Genomic DNA, 27,183 nt, shown 5'->3' with positions numbered 1-27,183 from the left:
ATCATTCAATTTTTATAAAACAAATTGTGTGAATGTTAATTGTTACAAATAGGAACTTATAGAAATAATTATGACATGGGTCCACATGCACAAAAGAATCTTTGCGCTACGACAGTCATAAGTGGGGATGTGAGGTGAAATTGGGTTTAACGTCGCGTCCAAGAATATTTCACATATATAGCGATGTGCATGCACGTGTGTGTGTGTGTGTGTGTGTGTGTGTGTGTGTGTGTGTGTGTGTGTGTGTGTCTGCTTGTAGTCCGGACTGATTTCGGTTTTAAAGTGCCAGCCCACCATGCCGCAGTTTAAGATGGATACCCCACTCAGACACAGTACACTGCCTACGTGCCGACCAGTCCTTGTTTTATCCCTTTAATGCCGAGCGGGGTCACAACAAATACCGTCTTTCAATGTCTTTTGGTATGTCGCGGCCCGGGATCGAACCCCGAACTTCCGTTCTCCACCCACTACACCACGGAGGCGGTCCTGTGCTTAAATCCAGAGTAGGGGAGCTACGATTGTCGCAGTCTACGATTGCTTGTCTCAAAAGGACCCCGTTAGTAATATCAGCCAAGGGACGCCACCTTTGTTCAAAAGCCCAGGTGGACAATACCTGCAGATTGATTTCAGCTTTGCGTTATTGAATCATAAAACAGAGAAATAGTAGCGGATTGTTTGCATTGTGTTTCTGATTGTCGCCGTCAGACAACTGATAGCGAGATTCAATGGCCTGCGTTTGTTGTCTTGTATGGTTACTATGGGTCTACGTTTACCGAGGGAGATGAAAGTAACAGCATCTTAACCCGGATGGACAAAGCATCAACCGTACAAATCAATCGATGAGGTTGATATGGATCGAATGACTTGCATTGACGTTCTGTGATAGCTTTCCTGATACAAGCTGATTACCGACTGAGTAAATGATCGGGGTTGGACTAATGCTGATTCTGGCCTAGCAGTCGATGGGTAGATGATTTGCAGATTCTACCTAAATATAAATTCAGTCCTTCTGTTGATTCGTCAAGTGTTGAAGCGTGATCAATGGAGCAGAGACACAAGGATGACTGAACCCTACTGGTTTAATTGATTCTCTCAGTCGTGCTAACGCGGTGAACCTGTTTGGACCCAAAACATCAGACATCTTCGCTAAATACTCCTTCTTAAAATGGACTTGACTCAATACGATACCCAGAAGAAAATTGGAAGTCAGGAAGTCTCGTTCATGACACGAGACAATTAGCTGGCAGTGAACAACAGCCACACCAGGATTGCATTGTGAAAACAGTTCAAAGGTAACCAGTATCTGTACTCAAATACCAATTCAAGTGAGAAAATAAACAAAAGGATTCACTGCGATCTATTTCCAATTATTGCTGTGTCGCCTAGCAGGTACGCACCCCGATGCGTGACTACACGTCATCGATCTGTAACAGGGAAGTAACGTTCGGCGATTAAGAGAGACAGCAGCGAGGAGAGGGTAAAGGTGGACCATGCAGTGGTTTCTCTAGCACTGTTATATTTGTACGTGTATTGGGGAGTTGTTGTTCATGTCGTCATGGATACCTTCATCTTCCAAGTGGTTACAGCGTTCATGATGGTGATGGTGATGGATCTACGTGATGTGAAATCAATGGTTACAGGTAGATATGTCTTGTACGTTAGTGTAGGTCCAATATTCCTATGGCGTAAATGTGACTTTTGTTTTCTTTGTTTGTTTGTTTGTTTGTTTGTTTGTTTGTTTGTTTGTTGTTTAACGCCGCACTCAGCAATATTACACTGATATTAAACCTTGGTATTAAGACATTGATATTATTACAGCTATATGACGGCGGTCTGTAAATAATCAAGTCTGGATCAGACAATCCAGTGATTGACATCATGAGCATCGATCTACGCAATTGGGATCGATGACATGCATCAACCAATTGCAAGTCAGCGAGTCTGACCAGCCGATCCCGTTAGTCGCCTCTTACGACAAGCATAGTCGCCTTTTACAGCAAGCATGGGTTGCTGAAGACCTATTCTACCCCGGATCCTCACGGACGTGAGTTTGGTATTTGTCATGTTTTATTGTTAGGTATAAATGGACCAGCTTGGAAGCAAAATATATGTTAGTTACAACAAATGTTTGATATATCGAAATACACACCGTTGTGTAAGTTTTCCATAACCCCTTAAAAAGCCGATGCGCGGCGAAAGATCTTGTTTGCATAAAGAAGTTTAGACAAGCACAAACATCTGGACATTAATGTGGAAATAACTCACCAATAGAACTATATAATGATTGATACTAATAGTTATATTTTTTTATATCAAGGTTTAATTCAGTGTATAGTGATTGATATACAGCTATTTGGTATATAACGAATTAATTGTATTTATTCATATTAATAGATAAGTCTTTGTATAACAAATTAATGTCTTAGATGGAGTTTGTTATACAGAGGTATTGGTAATATGAAGGGTATTAAACTTTTACGAACGTAATGGCTTCTGTGTATCTTACGTAATGTATGATTATAAATCCCACAGTGTTGCTGAAACAGGTTTAGCCAACGTCTAGATGACAAGAACAGCCATAACAGTAATGATTGCAACATCAATCGATGAATGGACGCGTGGAGATCCGGGGTAGAATAGGTCTTCAGCAACCTATGCTTGCAGTAAAAGGCGACTTGGTTGATGCATGTCATCGTATCCCAATTGTGTACATCGATGCTCATGAAGTCAATCACTGGATTGTCTGGTCCATATTCAAATAGAAACAGACCGCTGTCATATAGCTGGAATATTGCTGAGTGCGGCGTCAAAAAACAAACAAACAAACATCAGTCGATGAGTTACAACATTTAAGTTCCCGGTAATGAAATTGCAGGAGGAAATATCCGCCTTTACGTTATCAACAGGTTGTTAACGTTTATAATATGAACATTGAAATTGCTAGTATCAAACCAATCATAAGTGACCAAGTAACGTCCTTGTTTAACTCAATGCGCTCATTCTGTTGGATTTAGTTTCATGGGGATTTAATCACGCGAATGTAGGGTACGGTCCTGTTATAGCATACTCTAACTCCACCCCATGCCAACAGAAGTAGAGATGTTCAATGAATATTGATTCCATGTTTAAAGGGGTATCCTAGTGGTTAAAGCGTTCGCTCGTCACGCCGAAGACCAGAGTTCGATTCCCGACATTGGTACAATGTGTGAAGCCCATTTCTGGTGTCCCCCGCCGTGATATTGCTGGAATATTGATAAAAGCGGCATAAAACCATACTCACTCACTCCATGTTTACCAAGTACAATCTGATGTTGTTAAGATAGGAAAATAGTTGTATTATACATGTATGGGATTTACTTTGTTTGTTTGTTGTTTAACGCCGCACTCAGCAATATTCTAGCTATATGACGGCGATCTGTAAATAATCAAGTCTGGATCAGACAATCCAGTGATTGACATCATGAGCATCGATCTACGCAATTGGGATCGATGACATGCATCAACCAAGTCAGCGACCCTGACCACCCGATCCCGTTAGTCGCCTCTTACCACAAGCATAGTCGCCTTTTACGGCAAGCTTGGGTTGCTGAAGACTTATTCTACCCCGGATCTTCACGGGTCATAGGATTTACAGTCCCTGGGAGATATGTAAGAACAATCTCGACCTTCAATAGCGACCTCGTGTTAGGGGAGATTTACAAGCGTGTGTACATGTTAACCAGGCCGAAGTCGTCGTAGTTGACAGGATGGTGCGCATTAAGTCATTTATCAAACATTACTACCCGACATGAAATATGACAGTTTGACACAGAACAAACATCCTTAGTTCATGTGAATATTGCATGGGAGAAGGAAAAGAAATAGTACAAACAAAATCTGGTATGATTTAACGTGGCGTGTCATTAATGCAACATGGTTTTCTTTAAATGGGGTGTATTAACTTTTTATGTCATTTGGCGCCATGTTATTAACTGGACGTCTCCTTTACGTGATGCTTTAATAACACGGAATATTCACATCATATGAATTGTTCTTAACGTGCCATGTTATCAACGTCAAATGTTTTTAACATGCCGCGACCGCCTCCGTGGTCTAGTGGTAGAGCGTCGGCACGGTGAGTGGAAGGTCCGGGTCGATCCCAGGCCGCGTCATACCAAAATACGTTAAAAGATGATACTTGTTGTTACCCTGCTTAGCGCTCGGCATTAAAGGTGTCAAATAAGGACTGGTCGACTCGGAGTCGGTATACTGTGTCTGAGGGGGATTTTCATGTTAAACTGCAGCATGGTATATCTCCTTGTGCTACTACCATAAATAGGCATCAGTCCGGACTAGCACAATCAGCCACACACATGCATGCACGTCTCTGAATAAGTGCTAAAATCTTGAACGTGACGTTAAACCCCATCTCACCTCATCTCACTTGTCATGCTATCAACGTCAATTGTTCTTTACGTGCCATGTTACGAACGTCAATAGGTCTTAAGGGTCTCATGCAATCAACGTCAATAGTTCTTAACATGCTATGCTATCAACGTCAGTTGTTCTTAAAGTGTCATCTTATCAACGTCAATTGTTTTTAAAGTGTCATCTTATCAACGTCAATTGTTTTTAACGTGTCATCTTATCAACGTGAATTATTAACGTGTCATGCTATCAACGTCAATTGTTCTTAAAGTGTCATCTTATCAACTTCAATTGTTCTTAAAGTGTCATCTTATCAACGTCAATTGTTCTTAAAGTGTCATCTTATCAACGTCAATTGTTCTTAAAGTGTCATCTTATCAACCTCAATCGTTCTTAAAGTGTCATCTTATCAAATTGAATTATTAACGTGTCATGCTATCAACGTCAATTGTTCTTAACGTGTCATCTTATCAACGTCAATTGTTCTTAAAGTGTCATCTTATCAACGTGAATTATCAACGTGTCATGCTATCAACGTCATTTGTTCTTAACGTGTCATCTTATCAACGTCAATTGTTCTTAACGTGTCATCTTATCAACGTGAATTATTAACGTGTCATCTTATCAACGTCAGTTGTTCTTAAAGTGTCATCTTATCAACGTGAATTATCAACGTGTCATGCTATCAACGTCAATAGTTCTTAAGGTCTCATGCAATCAACGTCAATAGTTGTTAACATGTTATGCTATCAACGTCAGTTGTTCTTAACGTGTCATCTTATCAACGTCAATTGTTCTTAAAGTGTCATCTTATCAACCTCAATCGTTCTTAAAGTGTCATCTTATCAACGTGAATTATTAACGTGTCATGCTATCAACGCCAATTGTTCTTAACGTGTCATCTTATCAACGTCAATTGTTCTTAAAGTGTCATCTTATCAACGTGAATTATCAACGTGTCATGCTATCAACGTCATTTGTTCTTAACGTGTCATCTTATCAACGTCAATTGTTCTTAACGTGTCATCTTATCAACGTGAATTATTAACGTGTCATCTTATCAACGTCAGTTGTTCTTAAAGTGTCATCTTATCAACGTGAATTATCAACGTGTCATGCTATCAACGTCAATAGTTCTTAAGGTCTCATGCAATCAACGTCAATAGTTCTTAACATGTTATGCTATCAACGTCAGTTGTTCTTAACGTGTCATCTTATCAACGTCAATTGTTCTTAAAGTGTCATCTTATCAACGTCAATTGTTCTTAAAGTGTCGTCTTATCAACGTGAATTATTAACGTGTCATGCTATCAACGTCAATTGTTCTTAACGTGTCATCTTATCAACGTCAATTGTTCTTAAAGTGTCATCTTATCAACGTGAATTATTAACGTGTCATGCTATCAACGCCAATTGTTCTTAACGTGTCATCTTATCAACGTCAATTGTTCTTAAAGTGTCATCTTATCAACGTGAATTATCAACGTGTCATGCTATCAACGTCATTTGTTCTTAACGTGTCATCTTATCAACGTCAATTTTTTACGTGTCATCTTATCAACGTGAATTATTAACGTGTCATCTTATCAACGTCAGTTGTTCTTAAAGTGTCATGTTATCAACGTGAATTATTAACGTGTCATGCTATCAACGTCAATTGTTCTTAACGTGTCATCTTATCAACGTCAATTGTTCTTAACGTGTCATCGTATCAACGTGAATTATTAACGTGTCATGTTATCGACGTGAATTATTAACGTGACATGTTGTCATTGCGAATTAACGTTAAATGCAATCAACGTGCATTGTTATCAATGTAACGTTATCAACCTGAATTGATATTAACGTGCAATGCTATTAACGTGAATTGTTAGAATGTATATATTTCACCAATAACAACCTGTCGCAGTTTATAGATAAAACGAAAACAACTGACCTACATGTATGTGTATATGTACGTTTAATATATATATATATATATATCTTGGACAGACTCTCCTCTGTTTCACTTCGCTTAATCTGTCCTTCTGTCCTTTATCTATTTCTTCCCCCCGACCCCACCCCCACCCCCACCCCCACCCCCCACCCCCCCTGCCTTTTTTTTCAACTTGCTACCCGTGAGAAGATCCGGGGTAGAACAGATCTTCAGCAACCCATGCTTGCCGTAAGAGGCGACTAACGGAATCGGGTGGTCAGGCTCGCTGGCATTTTTGGTGCATGTCATCGTATCCCAATTGCATGGATCGAAGCTCATGACTTCAATTACTGGATTGTCTGATCCAGTCTCGATTATTTACAGAGGGCGTCATCTGGATTACTTCTGAGTGCGGCGTTAAACAATATACATACAAAACAAAATCATCCAACTTTCTTAACCTTCCTGCCGTCCGCTGTGTGTTTTAAGCTAATAAGTCAAACTATCAAACCTCAAATACAAAGCACGTATCAGAGTGTAGTTAAATTTACGATCTATTTGTCATGCATGATTTAGTCATGATAGATCCTATCAGTTGTTTACTGGTTGCTAGGAAACCACGACAACATCCGTTTACGGTCGCTTGCGAAATTACCTCCTCGTTATACGAACACCTACGGGCAGCATACTAAGACGAAAGAGCTCTTCACCAGTGTTCCGGGGCCAGATAGTGATATTTTCATGTGATGTTTGTACATTCGTACAGTGTATCGTCGATTGATATACAAGATGAAATGAATTGTTCAAATATACACTGAACACCAATAGGGGTATATCACGTCTCGATATTTACAGTCAGCTGAACAGGCAGTTGCGTAGTGTAAATAGAAGTTATCACGCGAGTGTGTTCGGGGTGGTAAATATCCTGTTTTTTACGCTTATATAACGACCTGCATGCACGTGTGTGTGTGTGGCTGCTTGTACTGGTCCGGAATGATGCCGACTTTATAGTGCTTGCCCGCTGATGATACCATGCTGTAGTTTAACATAAATACCCCACTCAGAAAAAATATTCCGACTCCGAGACGGCCAATCCGTGTTTCAGCCCCTTAATGCCGAGGGACATGCAGGGTAACAATAAGTATCATCTTTTAACGTCTTTTCGTATGACGTGGCCTGGCGTGTTTCTGAGATACCCCCTTGGGTCAAAGTGGTGATACACTCGAATAGGAGCTCGGGTGGCCCAGCCGCCCAAAGCGCCAAAATTTGCAGTGCAAAGTTGCGTCCCTTAGTCGTGCCAGAACCCTATGAACGAGAGCTCGAATCCCTGTTCGCCGCGATAATGTTTCCAGGTTTGTCAGTACCACATGCTCGTTGGTTTCGTTTATGACATCATCTTGGGCTTTCCTCCCACATGAAGAGACCCGTGAAGATCCGGGATAGAATAGGTCTTCAGCAACCCATGCTTGCCGTAAAAGGTGACTATGTTTGTCGTAAGAGGCGACTAACTGGATCGGGTGGCCAAGCTCGCTGACATGGTTGATACATGATATTGTATCCCAATTGCGTGGATCGATGCTCATGATATCAATCACTGGATTGTCTGGTCCAGACTCGATTATTAACAGACCGCCGTCATTTAGTTGGAATATTTCTGAGTGCGGCGTTTAACAACACAGAAAGAAACGAACAAACAAACAAGCCCACATTGAGTCTATGCACCGTCATATAACTAAAACACTTTTCCACCAAGGGACACGGGTTGCCCAATCGTCTGAGGCGCCGCGATTCGCTGTGCAGAGTTGCGTCCCTTGGGCAAGCCAGAAACCCATGATTGTGGGTTCGAATCCCGGTTCGCCCTGATTATGTTTCAAGGATTGTTAGCACCATACCCGTGCTCGTGGGTTTCAAGTGGTAAATATCTGAGACCTGCATCACTTCGGGCTTTCCTCCCACATCAAGCTGACTCGTCGTGATATGACTGGAATGCTATTAAAAGCGGCGGTGAACCCAACTCACTCACTCACTCTCTGTTCAATCATGTCAATTACTTGGCAATATCCAAACTACTTGAGTAACAACGGGACTCATATACATGTATTGAGGCTATCAGCAGTTGCTTATCATATAAACTATTGTGCACATCCCACAGGCGCCAAACTTACTGAGACCATCCTCAACTACGAACCTCTGCACTACGACCACCACCATCTCCACCAACAACATCATCGTTCTAAAAGAGCAGCTCAGCCAGATGTCAATCTTCATTTTGCAGCTTTTGGGAGGTAATATCCTTGTACATGTGGATAGACTGAATATTACGGAAGCCACTTTTGTCTTCTTCTTTTTCATGAATTTTCAAGATACATACGTTGACATTTCAAGTTAAAATCTTAAATTTCAACTTATTATCTTGAAATTGCAGCATGGCATCTTCAAATTTCAACTTATTATTTTGAAATTACAAGATACTAAGTTGAAATTTCAATATGCTATGCTGAAATTTCAAGATGCTAAGTTAAAATTTTAAGATTTTACCGAAACAAATGGCCCCGAAAGGCTTCCGTAAAATATCAAACTCAATATACAATTATTGCAAAACAGGAATAAAAATATAAACAAGACGCAAACAAAAGTATATTCATAAAGGCGTATCGAACCACTTATCCTCGGCTCTCCAGGCAGACGGTCGATCCGCTGGACCAAGGAAGCAGTCAATTCACGAAATATGATAAGTATATTGAATATGATGAAAGCCACCTAGATCTGCCAGACTTCGATGTTTAGTTAATTTACATTAATCAGTTTTGGAAACCATCGAGGTTGTTGGCATGGCATGCACCGCGTTGTTCAGTTTGTTGGTTGGTTTGTTGTTTAACGCCGCACTCAGCAATATTCCAGCTATATGACGGCGGTCTGTAAATAATCCAGTCTGGACCAGACAATCCAGTGACTGACATCATGAGCATCGATCCACCATATTGGCATACAATGACATGCATCAACCAAGTCTGCGAGCCTGACCACCCAATCCCGTTAGTCGCCTAATACGACAAGCATAGTCGCCTTTTACGGCAAGCACGGGTTGCTGAAGACCTATTCTACCCCGGATCTTCACGGTATATAACATCCGTACAATGCGTAGAACTGCAATGTTTATCAAACGTGTTTAATCGTGTATTTTATCATGAACTGGTCGGGTTTTGTACCTCAGTTCGTTGATAGTTAAAATCAGTTTATTGTATTATATGTCTTTTGGGGGTCCAAACCCTGCTCGTACATGTAGTTATTTCAAACATGGCTGTTCAATTCGTAAAGAGCCATAGGGTACAAAATTCGTCCGACGAACACCTGATCCTGACACAACAAAGGAACGCAACTCTGCATAACGAATTGAAGCGACTAAGACCATTGTCACCTGAGTCCAAAACATGTGTTACAAAAAGCAATGGTAAATGACCCACTTCAAAAATTATGTTTCAGAGATTTCAACATAACACTGCGACGAGACACCGATCTCTTCAGTCAGCACATACAGATTGAGACGACGAGCGGTCACGTGCCTTACGATATCAGCCGAGCGTATAACGGAAATCTCCGAGAGGATTATGGTAACTCACAGCTTCTTTTCGACTCTTGGTTTGCTTTTTCTAATGTTCCAATGTTCTTCTGAATAAATGTTCTACTAATTTTCTTCAAATGTTCATATTTGTTCATGATTTTAAACTATTTACAACACAAAGAGACATCACGTACATGTAACTGATATAATATTTCACAATGACTTCTAAATGTGTGACCGCCTCCGTGGTCTAGTGGTAGAGCGTCCGCCCGGAGAGCGGAAGGTCCGGGGTTCGATCCCCGGCCGCGTCATACCAAAAGACGTTAATAGATGGTACTTGTTGTTACCCTGTCTGGTGCTCGACACTAAGTGGCTAAAACAAGGACTGGTCGGCTCGGAGTCAGTATACTGTGTCTGAGTGGGGTATTCATGTTATACTGCGGCATGGTATCTCAGTGAGCTGGCATTATAAATCGGCATCAGTCCGGACTAGCACAAGCAGCCACACACATAGTGCATTAACATCGCTATATAAGTGTAATAATCTTGGACGCGATGTTGAACCCAATTTCACCTCAACTCTAAATGTGGATTTTTATTTGGGCGTATTGACGAAATGTTATGATTAATAATTACTCCTTTGGAAGTGAGGTGAGACTTTCCCAGTGGCTTCAAATTGTGGATCATTTCTAAACGTATTTAAGGAAAGTACAAATAATTACCACTTTGATGAAATAAAAGCTACAAAACTATTTTATAATCATAGGAAAATAAGCTGTAGGCAAAGTCCATTGTACGATTCCGACTATATCATGAGCATATGTTAATGAATTACTATCAAATAGTGATGATACCAGGTGTTCGCGAAAAAGTGAGAGTATCCTGACCTGATGCGAACACAAGGGTGATATACGGGAGGAGAGTTGTGTCTCCCTGCTATTTTTGGTGACCACTACAGTCTAATATGATTTAATTCAATATTAAGTTTTCAATGTATTTATGTTTACAGTTGGATATGGCTTCAAACCAACAGTTAATGGGCTTATTACCACCACGGGGCATTTTCAAGGAACTATTGACACGGGGGAAGAATTTTATGTTGTTGAGAAAGCTAAGAAATATTTCAAAGAACCTCAGGATTTCCATTCCGTGATATACAGAAGGTCCGATGTGAAGTTCGACGTGGACAGCGGTTTCTGTGGAGCCGAGAAGCACAGGGAACGTTTGTTTACAATTCAGCAGAGTGCGACGATGAAGTCCAACCAACGCCACAACGAAGATAAAGGAAAGACGACGTACGATTGGTCGAAAGATAACGATACGCATTCTGATTGGTCGGAAAAATACTTACATTATGATCATAAAAGACAGAAGCGGGCTATAGTTCCGACTAAAACCACGTGCGAACTGTACATGCAGGCTGATCACGTGATATTTCAACAACACGGAAGTGACGTCGACAGTCTTATCGAAGAACTCTCACAGAGTGTACAAACAGTTAATGCCATATATGGTGCTATAGGTAAGTTTGCATTTCAACTGATTCCTGTCATGCAATGTCTGAATTATTGAACAATATTTGTCACTGATACTCTTCCCCTGTGGGTAATTTTAAAATGTAATTACATATTGTAATTTGTTTTATTAATTAATACAATGCTTTAGGTTGATGTAATGGAATCTTTCACTTCGTGTCCCTGACATCATGGTGATATTGGTTTGCAGAATAGGACACAATAAGACAAGGAATGTAAACAACACTGCAGGCAAAACAACCACCCTGTGGTTTTGTAACTTCAATATCATAGTCAGTGAGTGACGGAGTGAGTCTGGTTTTACGCCGTTTTTAGCAATATTCCAGTCATGTCACGGACGAGAAGGAAGGGGGTGGGGGAGGAGGAGGGATAAGGAGGGGTAGGGAGGGGTAGAGGCGCACCAGAAGGGCTTTTACATATTATCAATCTTCTGTAGGGAATAGAACGCTGGGGCCAATATGGCTGAAATAGTCAAGAAAAGCCGTAAAAAAAACACACACTCAGAATAACTATCATGTGTTTAGATTTTGACGGCGACAGCAGTGCCGACAACATCAACTTCATCATCAAGAAGATCAAGGTGCACACCAACACCAGCGACCCGACGTACAGACTGAACGGCAACTACGGCGTGGAGAAATTCCTGGAACTCCACTCGCAGGAGAATTACGACAGCTTCTGTCTGTCCTACATGTTCACCCACAGAGACTTCGACGCCGGGGTGCTGGGACTGGCTTGGACAGCTGGGGAGGGGCAGTCGGGAGGCGTGTGTGAGAAATATACGGTAAATGATGGATTAAACCTAATTTGTGCTCAGGTTTAATCCTAAAATAAATCGCTCAGCTGTCGTGCTGGATGTTCTGACACACAGTGCTCGGATTCCCATTTCACAGAAATAAACATATATATCCCCCCCTCCCCCAGGAGGAATGTACGGAAGCCTTTTAGGACCCATTTTCTTTTCGATACTATCTTGAAATTTCAAGATCCTAAGATGAAATTTCAAGATACTAACTTGAAATTTCAAGATAATAAGTTGAAATTTCAAGATAGTATCTTGTATTCACATTCTGACTTTTCACTATATGTCAAAACTGCAGAATCTTCAAATATAAATAAATACAATTCACAAGCAAGCTTCAAATCATGTTAATTACAGAGATACATGACATCAACTATTTTATCTTTTATAGTTTAGGCAATATTTGCAGTTTTTAGACATAATGTCTGATGAATTGAAATTGAAATTATATATTTATGCTGAACGGTATTGAAATGATGTTTTTATTACATTACGAACTAACGAGAGGACAAAAAGATATTTTTGTACAGTCCGCACACACAGAGATCTTCACGGAAATAAGTTGACGTCAAACGTCACAGCACAGTTGTATCCCGGCACCCATAAGGGTCCTTGAGGGTCACATATTTTGAACCGTTGGTTACAGTAATCTTTCTTGAAAGTTAATGAGAAATATATATCGACGCGAAACTGTCATAACGAGAGCATTTTACAATATCTACGTTCCATGGCATCACGAAACAACATGAACTACTGACCACACAAACAGTGTGTCACTCTCGTAAAGTTTGCATGCGTTTTTATGAACACTGCCGAGGAAAAGAAAGTACACTTAAAAGTTGGATTTGACCCCACGGTTACAAACGTTCTCAAAACATAACTGGGCTGAAAACAGTCGCCGAAACACTGCAAACTTAAGGTCCAAAACACAACAATGATACCCGTATCAAATACATCACCATAGAATAACTATGTCTTATTTGTTTCCTGTTTAGCCACAATAAAACATTGTTCTATAATTCTTTTGCCCGGCAGTTTCTGAATTCATTTACAAAAGAAAAACAATCAAAATGTGTTCCAAATGAACGTGAAATGATGGGAGCAGAATCACGAATTTGTGACATGTGATGTCAGTAAATCTTCCTATATTCAAGATCCGTGAAGAGCCGGAAAAGAATAGGTCTTCTTCAACCCATGCTTGCCGTAAAAGGCGACTATGCTTGTCGTAAGAGGCGACTAACAGGATCGGGTGGTCAGACTCGCTGACTTAGTTGATGCATGTCATGTATCCAAACTGCGTGGATCGATGCTCATGATGTCAGTCACTGGATTGTCTGTTCCCGACTCGATTATTTACCGCCGTCATACAGCTTGAATATTGCTGAGGGTGGCGTTAAACAACAAACAAAGCAACAAACGAGTTGTTGCTATATGGCTGGAATAATGACGATGCGACGTTAAATTTTAAATCACTCACTATAGTCAAGTAGAACTCGTACAGTTTCTCTTCCAGGCGTTTTCTCAAGGGAGCCTCAGCCTGAACAGCGGCATTGTGACGACACTCAACTACGGCAAGACGGTGTCCACGTTGGTGAGTCAGTTGACCTTCGCCCACGAGATCGGCCACAACTTTGGCTCTCCGGTAATTATAATTTGTTTGTATGTTTGTTTAACGTCGCATTCAGCAATTCCAAAACTATATAACGGCTGCCTGTAGAAAGTCGAATCTGGACCAGACAATCCAGTGATTGATATTATGCGCAGCGATCCGCGCCGTCAGTTTACGTTTATTTGCCATCCACCACCTGATCCAGTAAGTTACCCATTACGACCAACATAGGGGGACATATTGGGACCGGAATTCAGTCGGTAAATATAGGTCACAGACAAAATATTTCAATGAAGTGTTATGAATATTTTTGGAAGCCCAAACTATCGATCTCGATGTGTCTTTTGAAATTCGATTTTCCAGCTTGAAGTCGTCAAAAGATCGAAATGTCGTTAACTTCACACAGCTTTCGCACTGCAGATTTTTAACTTTAAGAAGACAGAAAGCTCCAATTCGCGTTAATAGCTGTGAAATTGTCAAAAGTCGCTACTACAACTTCTAAGACTTTATTCCCCCCCCCCCCATTATTATTTTACTATGAATTTAGAAAATACTCTATTCTAATTGGTCAATCAGAGGTTTCAAATCACATAACCGCCGCAGATTGAAACAGCTGATTTGAAGGCCTCGTCACCGCGGAAGATAATAGTATACATTTTAAACATTGTCAGTAGGAAATAATGATCTGTGCAAATGTAGATCTTAGTAACTTTACAGGAGACGTTTTGAAATAAATTATTGTAGAATTTCTGTCACTATTATATTGAAAGATTTAGTGGCAAAACAATGTCTTTGGATAGAAAACATTATAGAAATCGACAAAGGGAGTATTTTGCAAGGTTATTCTACCACATTGAAACATCTGGGTTGAGACGAGTATACTGTTCACAGATGAGTCACTCTCTGATGGTCTTGCAAGGGTCATGGAGATCCAACTCATCATTGTTTATTGCTGTACTGCCTTGGTCGGCTGTTTCTCCAGACCTCTCCACCGTAGAACATGCCTGGGATGAGATGGAACTACGCCCACGACGGGACCAGGACCAGCCAGCTATGCTAGTTGGGCAAATCATTTGGTTGACATTTGGAACAATATGTCGAGGCTGTGCAGAAATCTACCTTGGCGTGTCTGGTTTCACCGTAAAAGTTATTGTTTCAGCACGACACTGAAGGAACGACATGCGCTCCAGGCGGCACGCCCGGGAACTACATCATGTACGCGAGAGCTACATCCGGGCTTCAACCTAATAACAACGCTTTCTCAACGTGTAGCATTGCTAAAATGGCGCCAATATTGGTGTCAAAGGCAAGATCAGCAACCGGCTGTTTTGTTGGTGAGACCCATTTTATCATATACATCTACTGTATGACTTGTTATGCTTAAACACTATATGTGGCGGGTGGTGAGTGAGTTGGGTTTAACGCCGCATTTGACAGTATTACAGTTATATCGCGGCGTGTCAGCTTAAAATGGGAGGAAAGCCCGAAGTAATGCAGGTCTCAGACGTTTACCACTTCCGTGAAACCCATGAGTACGGGTATGGTTCTGACAAAACTTGAAATATAATCGGGGCGAATCGGGATTTGAATCCACAATCACAGGTTTCAAGCGTGCCCAAGGGATGCATCTCTGCACAGCGAATCGCGGCGGCTTAGACGACTGGGCCACCTGTGTCCCCGTGGCGGTTGGCAGTCTAGCGGTTAAAGCGTTGCTCGTTACATTGAAGGCCACAGCTCAATTTCCCAGATACAACACTGGGCTCCAGATCGTGATATTGTTGGAATATTTCTAAAAACGGCGAAACAATATGCTCACTCGCTCATCTTTAAGAACCGACGACTACTATGGCACAACAAGATGGCAGAAGGGGCGTTTATCCAATATATATACAGACTATTTCGCTGGAGAGATACTGTCGTGATTAATGCGTTACATAAACGATGACTATGTTGTCAATCTTTCAGAGCCGATGGGTTCTATCTGCGGCAACAAGGTGGTGGAGGGTGCGTTAATCCAATATATATCCAGACTATTTCGCTGGGGAGATACGGTCGTGGTTAAAGGGCTACAAGAACGATGACTATGTTGTCCATCTTTCAGAGCCGATGGGTTCTATCTGCGGCAACAAGGTGGTGGAGGGTGCGTTAATCCAATATATAGCCAGACTTTTTCGCTGGAGAGATCAGTCGTGATTCAAGGGCTACAAGAACGATGACTATGTTGTCAATCTTTCAGAGCCGATGGGTTCTATCTGCGGCAACAAGGTGGTGGAGGGTGCGTTAATCCAATATATATCCAGACTATTTCGCTGGAGAGATACTGTCGTGGTTAAAGGGCTACAAGAACGATGACTATGTTGTCCATCTTTCAGAGCCGATGGGTTCTATCTGCGGCAACAAGGTGGTGGAGGGTGCGTTAATCCAATATATATCCAGACTATTTCGCTGGAGAGATACTGTCGTGGTTAAAGGGCTACAAGAACGATGACTATGTTGTCCATCTTTCAGAGCCGATGGGTTCTATCTGCGGCAACAAGGTGGTGGAGGGTGCGTTAATCCAATATATATCCAGACTATTTCGCTGGAGAGATACTGTCGTGGTTAAAGGGCTACAAGAACGATGACTATGTTGTCCATCTTCCAGAGCCGATGGGTTCTATCTGTGGCAACAAGGTGGTGGAGGGTGCGTTAATCCAATATATATCCAGACTATTTCGCTGGAGAGATACTGTCGTGGTTAAAGGGCTACAAGAACGATGACTATGTTGTCCATCTTTCAGAGCCGATGGGTTCTATCTGCGGCAACAAGGTGGTGGAGGGGGCGTTAATCCAATATATATCCAGACTATTTCGCTGGAGAGATACTGTCGTGGTTAAAGGGCTACAAGAACGATGACTATGTTGTCCATCTTTCAGAGCCGATGGGTTCTATCTGCGGCAACAAGGTGGTGGAGGGGGCGTTAATCCAATATATATCCAGACTATTTCGCTGGGGAGATACTGTCGTGGTTAAAGGGCTACAAGAACGATGACTATGTTGTCAATCTTCCAGAGCCGATGGGTTCTATCTGCGGCAACAAGGTGGTGGAGGGTGCGTTAATCCAATATATATCCAGACTATTTCGCTGGAGAGATACTGTCGTGGTTAAAGGGCTACAAGAACGATGACTATGTTGTCCATCTTTCAGAGCCGATGGGTTCTATCTGCGGCAACAAGGTGGTGGAGGGGGCGTTAATCCAATATATATCCAGACTATTTCGCTGGAGAGATACTGTCGTGGTTAAAGGGCTACAAAAACGATGACTATGTTGTCCATCTTTCAGAGCCGATGGGTTCTATCTGCGGCAACAAGGTGGTGGAGGGGGTGTTAATCCAATATATATCCAGACTATTTCGCTGGAGAGATACTGTCGTGGTTAAAGGGCTACAAGAACGATGACTATGTTGTCCATCTTTCAGAGCCGATGGGTTCTATCTGCGACAACAAGGTGGTGGAGGGGGCGTTAATCCAATATATATCCAGACTATTTCGCTGGAGAGATACTGTCGTGGTTAAAGGGCTACAAGAACGATGACTATGTTGTCAATCTTCCAGAGCCGATGGGTTCTATCTGCGGCAACAAGGTGGTGGAGGGGGCGTTAATCCAATATATATCCAGACTATTTCGCTGGAGAGATACTGTTGTGGTTAAAGGGCTACAAGAACGATGACTATGTTGTCCATCTTTCAGAGCCGATGGGTTCTATCTGCGGCAACAAGGTGGTGGAGGGGGCGTTAATCCAATATATATCCAGACTATTTCGCTGGAGAGATACTGTCGTGGTTAAAGGGCTACAAGAACGATGACTATGTTGTCCATCTTTCAGAGCCGATGGGTTCTATCTGCGGCAACAAGGTGGTGGAGGGTGCCGAGGAGTGCGACTGTGGATGGGAGGAGGACTGTACTGAGGGGTGCTGCAACCCACAGACATCAGCTGCAGGGGCACCTACACCCTGCACCAAGACAGCCACGTCAGTCTGCAGGTGAGACCCCCAGTGTTCAGCCCCATCCCTGACCCCAGTAACCACGCGTACACTCACGTTCCTGTACCGACACCCAAACACGTGGATGTCTGATTCATCCACAGACGCACAACACATACACAATATCTTTCTTTTATCCCCGCGCCCACATCCACCTGCACCCTCAACCACTTCCATATCCATTTCCACATTCACATCTACACGCACAACCACATTTACATCTTCACCCACCCACAACGACGGCCTCCGTGGTCCAGTGGTAGAGCGCCCGCCCGGAGAGCGGAAGGTCCGGGGTTCGATCCCCGGCCGCGTCATACCAAAAGACGTTAAAAGATGGAACTTGCTGTTACCCTACCGGGCTTGACATCAAAGGGCTAAAACAAGGACTGGTCGGCTCGTAGTCAGTACACTGTGTCTCAGTGGGGTATACCTGTTAAACTGGGCCATGGTATCTCAGTGAGCTAGCACTATAAATCGGCATCAGTCCGGACTAGTACAATCAGCCACACACACACGTGCATGCACGTCTCTATATAAGTGAAATAATCTTGGACGCGACGTTAAACCCATTTCATCTTACCTCACCTCACACACACACACACACACACACACACACGCAAACGCACGAACTATTGACACTGCACTGTTCATACTTTTTGTTATATTTTTGAGGTCTAGGAATATTAACCAGACCTGATAATGTGTGTGTTTTCAGCCCAAGCTCAGGTCCGTGTTGTGACTCGAGCTGCCAGTACGTCACTGCCGCCGCTAACCACGTCTGTCGTTCCAGCACCTCCTGTCTCGCGGAAGCGTCCTGCGAATATCCTTCTGTACATAACACAAGACATAACACAAAACATAACACAATACACTGAGGAGACGACATAGAAGATATCCCTAACATCCCTAAATTACACGACTTTATCGATACCAACCACAAAGATTTCGCGCATTCATTTGCCTATGCATTTAGACGTGAAAAGGTGGCATGGGTGGCCCAGTCGTCGAAGGCGCCGCGATTCGCTGTGCAGAATTGCGTCCCTTGGGCACGCCAGAAACCTATGATTGTGGGTTCGAATCCCAGTTCGCCCCAATTATGTTTCTAGGTTTGTCAGCACCATACCGCGATCGTGGGTTTCACCGAAGTGGTAAACGTCTGACACCTGCATCACTTCGGGCTTTCCTCCCACATTAAGCTGACACGCCGTAATATAACTGGAATACTGTTAAAAGCGGCGTTAAACCCAACTCACTCACTCACTCACTGAGACGCCTAAAGCCACATAAACCATTCCGTTGTGGAATAACGTTGAATACCAGGGCAAAGGGAAGCGAATATTTAAAGCTTTCCATTTGTCGGAAATACAATGACAGTGTATTTTGTTGTTTTACGCCGCACTGGTCCAGACGTTGGCCTGTAAATTATCGAACCGTGGCCAGAAATAGGATATTGCGAACAGCCATCCACGTCGTCGGGTAGCGCCACACAAATACTGCGTCAACGACGATGTCTGTGACTACGTTAAGGGTTTAATGACACCCGAAGAGCCGTTGAGCGAAAGATAAAGTATCGCGTTTTGACAAGCACACATATCTGGACTGTTTTTGTATATTTAATGCTTATTCAACTGAAGGGTGAGTGAGTACGGTTTTACGCCGTTTTTTAGCAATATTCCAGCAATATCACGGCGGGGGACACCAGAAATGTGCTTCACACATTGTACCCATGTCGGGAATCGAACCCGGGTTTTCGGCGTGACGATAGATAGATAGATAGATAGATAGATAGATAGATGGATGGATGGATGGATGGATGGATAGATAGTCCAAAGAGCTGTATAATTTACGTCCTTGACGTACGTACTGGGACGTCCGCCAACTGTCCTGTGTCAACATGGGTGGCAAACAAGACCCCCTGCGGTGACAACCAAGTTTGTGTCAACGGTGTAAGTATACCATACAACATTAGATAGGGGAATACTATTATTAAAGATGGGCCAGCCTATTTCAACTTGAACACTATTTCCGTTTTCCTACTGGTCCAGTAGTACTCTAGCATCGAACTTATCGATAACATTAAACTGACTATGACCCTGATTGAAAATGTCTTCAACATTTTTCAGTGATACGTGATTACGTTGTTTGGTGAAACAGAGTTACGATACTACGTGCAAGGGGACATCAACAAAATAAGTTTTGTCCAAATGCAAATAACCACATGAGTTTGGTCTGACATTCCTGTAATTTCTCTCGGTTATGTAGACATGTTCTGGGTCTGTGTGCCTGGCGTTTGACTACCCGCCATGTCAATGTACGTCGACTACAGCAGGCAACTGGAAGGATGAGAGGCTGTGTCAGATCTGCTGCGAGGATGGCGGACAGTGCAAGTAAGGAGTGAGTGAGTGGGTTTTAGCGCCACTATGAACAATATTTCAGTTATATGACGGCGTGTCAACTTAAATGAGTGTGTTCGATTTTACAACACTTTAAACAATATTACAGTTATATCCCCTCGGATTAGCTTGATGTAGAAATCGCAGATTCGATCGATAAAACCAACAAGCGGGTCAAAATAAGGACCTTGAAGTTTTGACCCACGACCAGCAGATCCTTGCGCGGACAAGGGACGCAAGTCTGCAGAGCGATTCAACACTCCTTAAACCATCGGCCACCCGTGCCCCTCGGAGTGAGAAGAAACCTCCTTGTCAAGATTACGTTTGTTAGAAAACGCAATCAAAAACCATTTTTTAATCATATAACAAGCAAACCACACGATTCCATTCCTTCGCAGACCGTCGTATGAAATCAGCGGCGTCCCCAATGGCAGCACCGTCCCCGGCAGCCCCTGTAACGACTTCCAGGGCTACTGCGACGTGTTCTACAGGTGCAGAGAGGTATGACGATGTAGTGACAGTTGTTTTTGTCAATATTTTCTTGTTGACGCCGCACTCGAAAACATTCCAACTGTAAACGGCAGCATGTTAATGATCGAGTCTGGACCAGACAATCCAGTGACTGATATGATGAGGAACGATCCACACCGTCGGGGTACGTTGACCAGCTATGTACCAAATCACCAAGCCTGACCACCCGATCCATCTTGTCGCCTCTCACAACCACCATTGGGGACCTATTCTAACCCAGATTTCCCACTGGCGAAATACTAGCATTGCTTATCTTGTACGCATCGTTGAGTTCAACCAGCAGTCTGTGAGACTCGGCGATACATGCCACCATGACGATATAATTATGACGACATATGTTATGCATGATGATACATATTATTACGACGATATATGTTATTAATGAAGATATTTGTTATTAGCGATGATATATACACAAAGAAAAAGGTTAAGCACACCCTAATATATTTCATTATTGTTTGGTCCCAATATTTGTAACAGTCATGAAAGATATAATTATCCATACGTTAAAATTTCTTTCTTAAGCTCGGTTGTAAACAGTTATTCCATGACACTGGGTGACCATGGCACGAAGGCGATTATCAAACGCCACGAGATAGCTAATAATCGGCATGCATAACGCAGGAATGTCTTATAATGCCAATGGTCGGAATTTGGGGTATCATCAAACTGTCTTAAGCCGTTTAGTCGAGATTGGTGATGTACAGGACCTACCCAGATCCGGAAGACCTCCAGTGACGACACATCGCGACGACAGGGACCTTCTTCGTCTCATACGCCGAGATCCCTTTTTAACAAGTACTCGTCTGAAACAGCTGTGGTTGCCCAATCATCGTTTCAGCACCAGAACCCTTAGGAACCGACTGAAAGCCGCAGAACTGAGGGCTATACGAGTCATAAAGCGTCCCTTGTTGAGAGATCACCACAAAGCTGCTCGTTTAGCATGGTGTATTGCGCGACAGAACTGGAATCTGAGAACTTGGAGAGCGGGTTTATTGTGATTTAATAGCCTCTGATTGACTAATTTCCAAATTCACGGTAGAATAATGATTATATATGTTGTTAACAATGATACAGATACTAACGACGATATATGTAATTAACGGGTGTAGGATGCGTGGTATTGACAGGTTAACGTACACTTCAGGTGGATCCAACTGGAACGTTCAGTACTATAAAGAAGCTGTTGTCATCAGAGAATCTCCAAAGTCTGAAGGAATGGCTGATCGCGCACTGGTATGTGCCGGTGCTAGCGGGACTGGGATTCATCGTGCTCATGGTACGTCGGCACACGCACACGCACACGCACACTCGCACATGTTGACCTACACTGGTTTTTAAGTTTAAGAAGTGAGCGCTGTAACGAATTGTGTTGCTTCGGACGTTGTTGTTTGATGATCGACCATCGATATGATGAAAAATAAACTTAATATTTATTTATTGATGTATTTATGTACTTCTGTTTTTGTATTTTTATGCATTGATGTGTGTTTATATTTATGCATTGATGTGTGTATATATTTATGTATTTCTGCTACAGGTGATATTTGTCAAGGTGTGCGGCAAGAAAGTACCGAGTGACAAGGAACTCTACGAGAGAAGGCAGCGTCGCTATGGAAACAACGCCATTCAACTGAGTCCAAGACATAGAACAAACAGCGTTGCGCCAACCGGCTACATGTGATCGTTTTGGGTCGTCAAGATATCTCCACACAAAATGAAACACTGAGTATTGTAAATATGCAACATACCAGGACGTTGTATATAGAATGTGTATATATTTGTAGTGTGTCTACCGACAGGTACGAGGATTAGTGTTAGTTGCAAAACCAGACTGCATTATCCAAAACATTTAAGATAATTAGTCCAACTGACTCAAAACACTTTGTTTTGAAAAATGACACAATGAAACGAGGCGTTTTATCTTCACTAACAGTAAACTACGCTTATAACGAACACGCTTATAACGAATTGTAACATAAATGTAGGTATGTTCCCTGATCTGATTGGTTAAAAAGTGTTGTCGAATGAGCATAACATCGCTGAATTTTTGGGGTCTCATCACCGTGTATGTATACATTAATTAATGGAACTATTTTTGAAATCATCAACATGGAGGAACAGATGGAAATTTACCCTGACTTCCACATCGGAGATTTCGATAAAATATTGAGTGAATGGGGCGACGAGACATTTTCTGAGATAATACAAGAATTTGAAGGTAAATGAAATTTACCTTTTTCCATTAATTACAAAATCATAATCATAAATAATGTAATTTTCTTGGGCTTGGCCAAAGGAAAAAACAAAACAAAATCAATTTTTAACACAGTAAAAAAACATTTATTGCAACTCTATAATGACTTTCATACATCCACCTAATTTTGTTCTTATTATAACCCACAAAAAGCTGTTGAAGCTGAAAACCGTTCTGAGATGGCCCCCGAACTAGGAAATACAGCCAGCGTTTCCGTAGAGCCCAAAGTTCAAGCGTCCAGTCACCGCTTCGCGTCCCTTGATACAAAAGCAGTACAGGACATCGTGGATAGGAACCTCTCCAAATCTACTGGGAGTTAAAATATTTCGACGTAAGCCATTGAAACATAAAAGAATACATAAACAAATAAAAAAAAATTCCTACGCAGATTCTATCAACATCAGCGAGAGTTACCTCCCTTACACCATTGCCATAATAGCAATGTAAAGCGTGACCAATGTGTCATCGCAAAAATTGGCAATAATATAACGAGATTGACCAAAATCTTAACATAAATTAAATATTTCGTTTTGTAAGATTTGAGATATGTTATACTAAATGGATATACGGAAATTTCATTTAAACACGACACCGTAATAATAACGAATTACTCCCACTTACCGTCACATTTGTACCCTGAACAAGGCAATCTTTTCACTTCCAGAATGGCTTGGTTTCCGAGGTTTTGAACCCACGTTCGAAGAGCTTCCTGCTTTTCAACTGAATGAGAGACTGAGGTTCTTTTATGCCGAAGTCAGAAATGCTGAGGGAGAACTTTACTCAAAATCGAGTTTTGTTGGGTTGCGTGCTGCCATACACAGGCATATCAGGGGCCGCCATTTGAGCGCAGCATAAACATTATCCAAGACCGGGAATTTCACACTGCAAACTGCCGTCACTTTACTGTCAAACGCAGGTATTGAATCGCGAGATTTGCAGAATTACCGGCCACAAATCCGATGAATCGTTGAAGCCGTATTCCATTGACTCGAGCTCGTCTCAAAAACGACATTATTCGAACATTTTTCAGAGACAGCAGCAGCTCGCTAACGAACGTAATTTGGTACCTGTCATAGATACAAGAAATCCTGCCACTGTCCACTGCTCCCGTGAATAATTTCCAGGTTAATTCTTCTGCTAATTTCCACGGCCTCTCTCACATATGTTAATCCACTGTAACAGTAAACAACTTTTTCAATCCCAGCTAAGCTGCATGTCTGAAATTTCGCACATGTTTGACGTCTCTTGTCACCACCTCAGTTTCAGGCGAGTTGACACTATCTTGTACAGGGGCCAAACAGTATGTACGTCTTTTCTAATTTTGATTATTTGTATTTCATAGTTACGCATAACTACAAATTACAAGTAAGATGAGGAACTGTGATAAAGAATTGAATTTGTGATATTTCCTGTTGTTTGTTTATTTTCTGAGAAATGAGCTTGAACATGTGACCACCCCTTTCGTAAAATGGACCCTCATTATTGGAGTACCTCGAAACCATTGATCGGTTTCGCGGCACCCCATATCATGCATCTTTTCGAAGGTGAGCACGAGGAGACGTATTACTAACGACAGTTTTGTTGTGTCATGCGCTCAGTAAATTAGTTCCTCCTAAATATCGATTTAATTAACGTTCATGTTACAATGTCGATAAATATTTCGTTTTGTAAGATTTGCGTGATGTTATGCTGAATGGATGTACGGAAATTTTTCATTTGAACACTCCGCCTTACGGCGTCGTGTTCAAATGAAATTTCCGTACATCCATTCAGCATAACATCACGCAAATCTTACAAAACGAAATATTTATCTCCTAACTGACGGATATAACGAACTGTTTTTTGGCCCGTCCATTTGCTGTAATTATGCTGTATATGTGCTAATAACAAACTACGGTTATTACGAACTAAATGAAGTGGTCCTTTTAAAATCGTTATAACTGTAGTTTTCTGTGTAGTTACATCAGACTAAGAAAGAATTACTTTTATTTTTTTTGTCCTTTTTTTGTGTACCTGCTATCCGAGAAAACACAAATAAAAAAACATATCCTCAGAGAACACATTCCTGCAACAATAGGTACACATTCACATTCAAGCATCCGATAATGTCATCATATGCCGTGGAAGTGGTGGTGATGCTTCGACCTTTTACTGATATTTAACGATGAATGTATGTCCAGGTTGGACACATTACGAATATCTGCTTACATTGGCACTTTTTGTGTTATTAAAAAATGGTGCAAATTGTGCTGCATGTGCTAAGACCCCTTCTATACAAGAGAGCATGGGTGGCTCATCTGCCTTGCAGAGTTGCGTCCCTTGGCCGCGGCAGAGACCTTTGATCGGGGGTTCAAATCTGAGAATCACCCTGATTATGTTTACGGTTTGTCAGCACTATACCCATGCTCTTTATTTGCGAGTTTAGGTAAACATCTAAGAACTGCATTACTTCGGGTTTTCCTCCCACATCAAGCCACACCGTAATTTTACTGAGTACTGTTGGATGCCCTTTCAAGGACCCGTGTCTCCTTTTCTTTGTTTGTGTGTTTGATGAATTCAGAGAAGAATATTTGCATGTGCATTTTTATTATACATTTCGTATTTATATTAATATATATTAATCAGATGATTTCCATATCGAATGATATGTGTACAACGTTTTACTTATATGATTCTCTATATTTGTATAAAATGTCGACAGCTCAATATTAATCTGTGATCATCTGTATATTATACACGTGCCTTGAGGCTGTACCGCCTAGTCTCAATACAGGAGCCGGCGGGGTGATATAATTAGGTGTGAATAAATTGTTACTACTTTTATTAGATTTCCTAATTACTTTGTAATGTTATTTTTAAATGTTACCGTATTGAATGTGGACATACTAGAGTGATTTTATTACATCAACAAATTTATGTAACGTTTATGTTTTCTTAAATATTACATGTATATGATCTGATCATTAATTATCTTCACTGTCATCACGATTTCCTCTATAAGTACTGGGACGTCGATGATGCCGTTAAAGGTGACTATGCTTGTCGTAAAAGGCGACTTACGGGATCGCGTGGTCAGGCTCGCTGACTTGATGATGCGGAATATAATTAAACACACAAGTTTTTGTAGCTGCGGTATGGTCGCCACTTCCGTGCAATAATCTTGAAGGTCATGTTAAACTTCTTTTTCACATTTGCCCATTCGTCACAAGGCAGCCCTTTACGTAAGCTGCAAGAATACTCGTTCCGCTGTCGAGTAGTCATGTGCGACAACACTACACACCAATCAGACAGTGAGACTGCATGTATTGTAGATGTTAATATAGATATGATCATGTGTGGTGAGAGGTTTAAGTCCCCACACGTTAAGATAATAAATACGTACAGAATTTGACGTAATAAGCGCACAGGGCGCTCTCAAAATTAGAAATAGGGGTCTCTTCTTGGAATATTATTTTGGTGGAGTTCGAAAGTTCGTAAATTTCCTGGTTTATGCTGACAACCTGAAATATTTATATACGACATATATACGAAATTGTGTAATCATACGACATATATATTTTCCAGGATTTAATTGCCCATAATTAAGGGTGCATATAACACACGAGTGCGTATTATACACGAATAAATAAGTTGTGTGTACATTGATCGGAAGGGGTGCTAATTGAGACTGTTCACTAGCCAATATATTAGCAAATATCGCCGGGCGCTAATTACGTCGAATACGGTAATTGTAGACAATGACAAAGAAGACATTCGTGTGGGCATGGGAAGCAAAAGAAAGTGTAGTATTACTGAGTTTCGTCTGAAAGTTGAAATAACTGATGTTAAATAACACATAGGGTATGAAACATGTAGGTTAAAACTGGACTATCGTCTAGTACGCAACATCACGAATTCTTCAGTGTAAGATATATTCACAATCGTTCTGGGGAAGGTTGGTTGGTTGTTTTGTTGTTTAACGCCGCACTCAGCTATATTCCAGCTATATGACAGCGGTCTATAATATAATCGAGTCTGGACCAGACAACCCAGTGATGAATATCAAGAGCATCGATCCACGCAATTAGGATCGATGACATGCTTCAACCATGTCAGCGATCCTGACCACGCAATCCCGTAAGTCGCCTTTTACGACAACCATAGTCAC

At 41.7% G+C, this 27,183-nt stretch overlaps 1 protein-coding gene across 1 annotated transcript; it reads left to right on the top strand.

Moving 5' to 3' along the window:
• Positions 1-1,369: 1,369 nt before the first annotated feature.
• On the top strand, positions 1,370-22,738 carry LOC139460738 (disintegrin and metalloproteinase domain-containing protein 10-like). Its single transcript, XM_071242215.1, has 14 exons — positions 1,370-1,640; positions 8,475-8,607; positions 9,806-9,933; positions 10,894-11,406; positions 11,944-12,203; positions 13,735-13,863; positions 14,990-15,164; positions 17,699-17,855; positions 18,571-18,675; positions 19,720-19,801; positions 20,118-20,242; positions 20,647-20,749; positions 21,927-22,058; positions 22,320-22,738. The coding sequence occupies exons 1-14, from the start codon at positions 1,556-1,558 to the stop codon at positions 22,461-22,463; spliced, it is 2,271 nt and encodes a 756-aa protein (XP_071098316.1). The 5' UTR covers positions 1,370-1,555; the 3' UTR covers positions 22,464-22,738.
• The last annotated feature ends 4,445 nt before the right edge of the window (positions 22,739-27,183 follow it).

The sequence above is a fragment of the Haliotis cracherodii genome, unplaced genomic scaffold (assembly GCF_022045235.1).
Source record: "Haliotis cracherodii isolate W230 unplaced genomic scaffold, xgHalCrac1.p SCAF_14, whole genome shotgun sequence".
Lineage (NCBI taxonomy): Eukaryota > Metazoa > Mollusca > Gastropoda > Lepetellida > Haliotidae > Haliotis > Haliotis cracherodii.
The sequence above is the reverse complement of the archived record's forward strand: the minus strand, read 5'-3'. Positions and strand labels throughout refer to the sequence as shown.

What these genes read in the sequence shown, in the direction of transcription:
- LOC139460738 (XM_071242215.1), top strand. Translation starts at nt 1,556, where the DNA reads ATGGATACCTTCATCTTCCAAGTGGTTACAGCGTTCATGATGGTGATG. An exon ending in AAATCTCCGAGAGGATTATG is followed by an intron (nt 9,934 to 10,893) that starts GTAACTCACAGC and finishes TTATGTTTACAG; the next exon opens with TTGGATATGGCTTCAAACCA. An exon ending in CTCGCGGAAGCGTCCTGCGA is followed by an intron (nt 18,676 to 19,719) that starts ATATCCTTCTGT and finishes TGACGTACGTAC; the next exon opens with TGGGACGTCCGCCAACTGTC.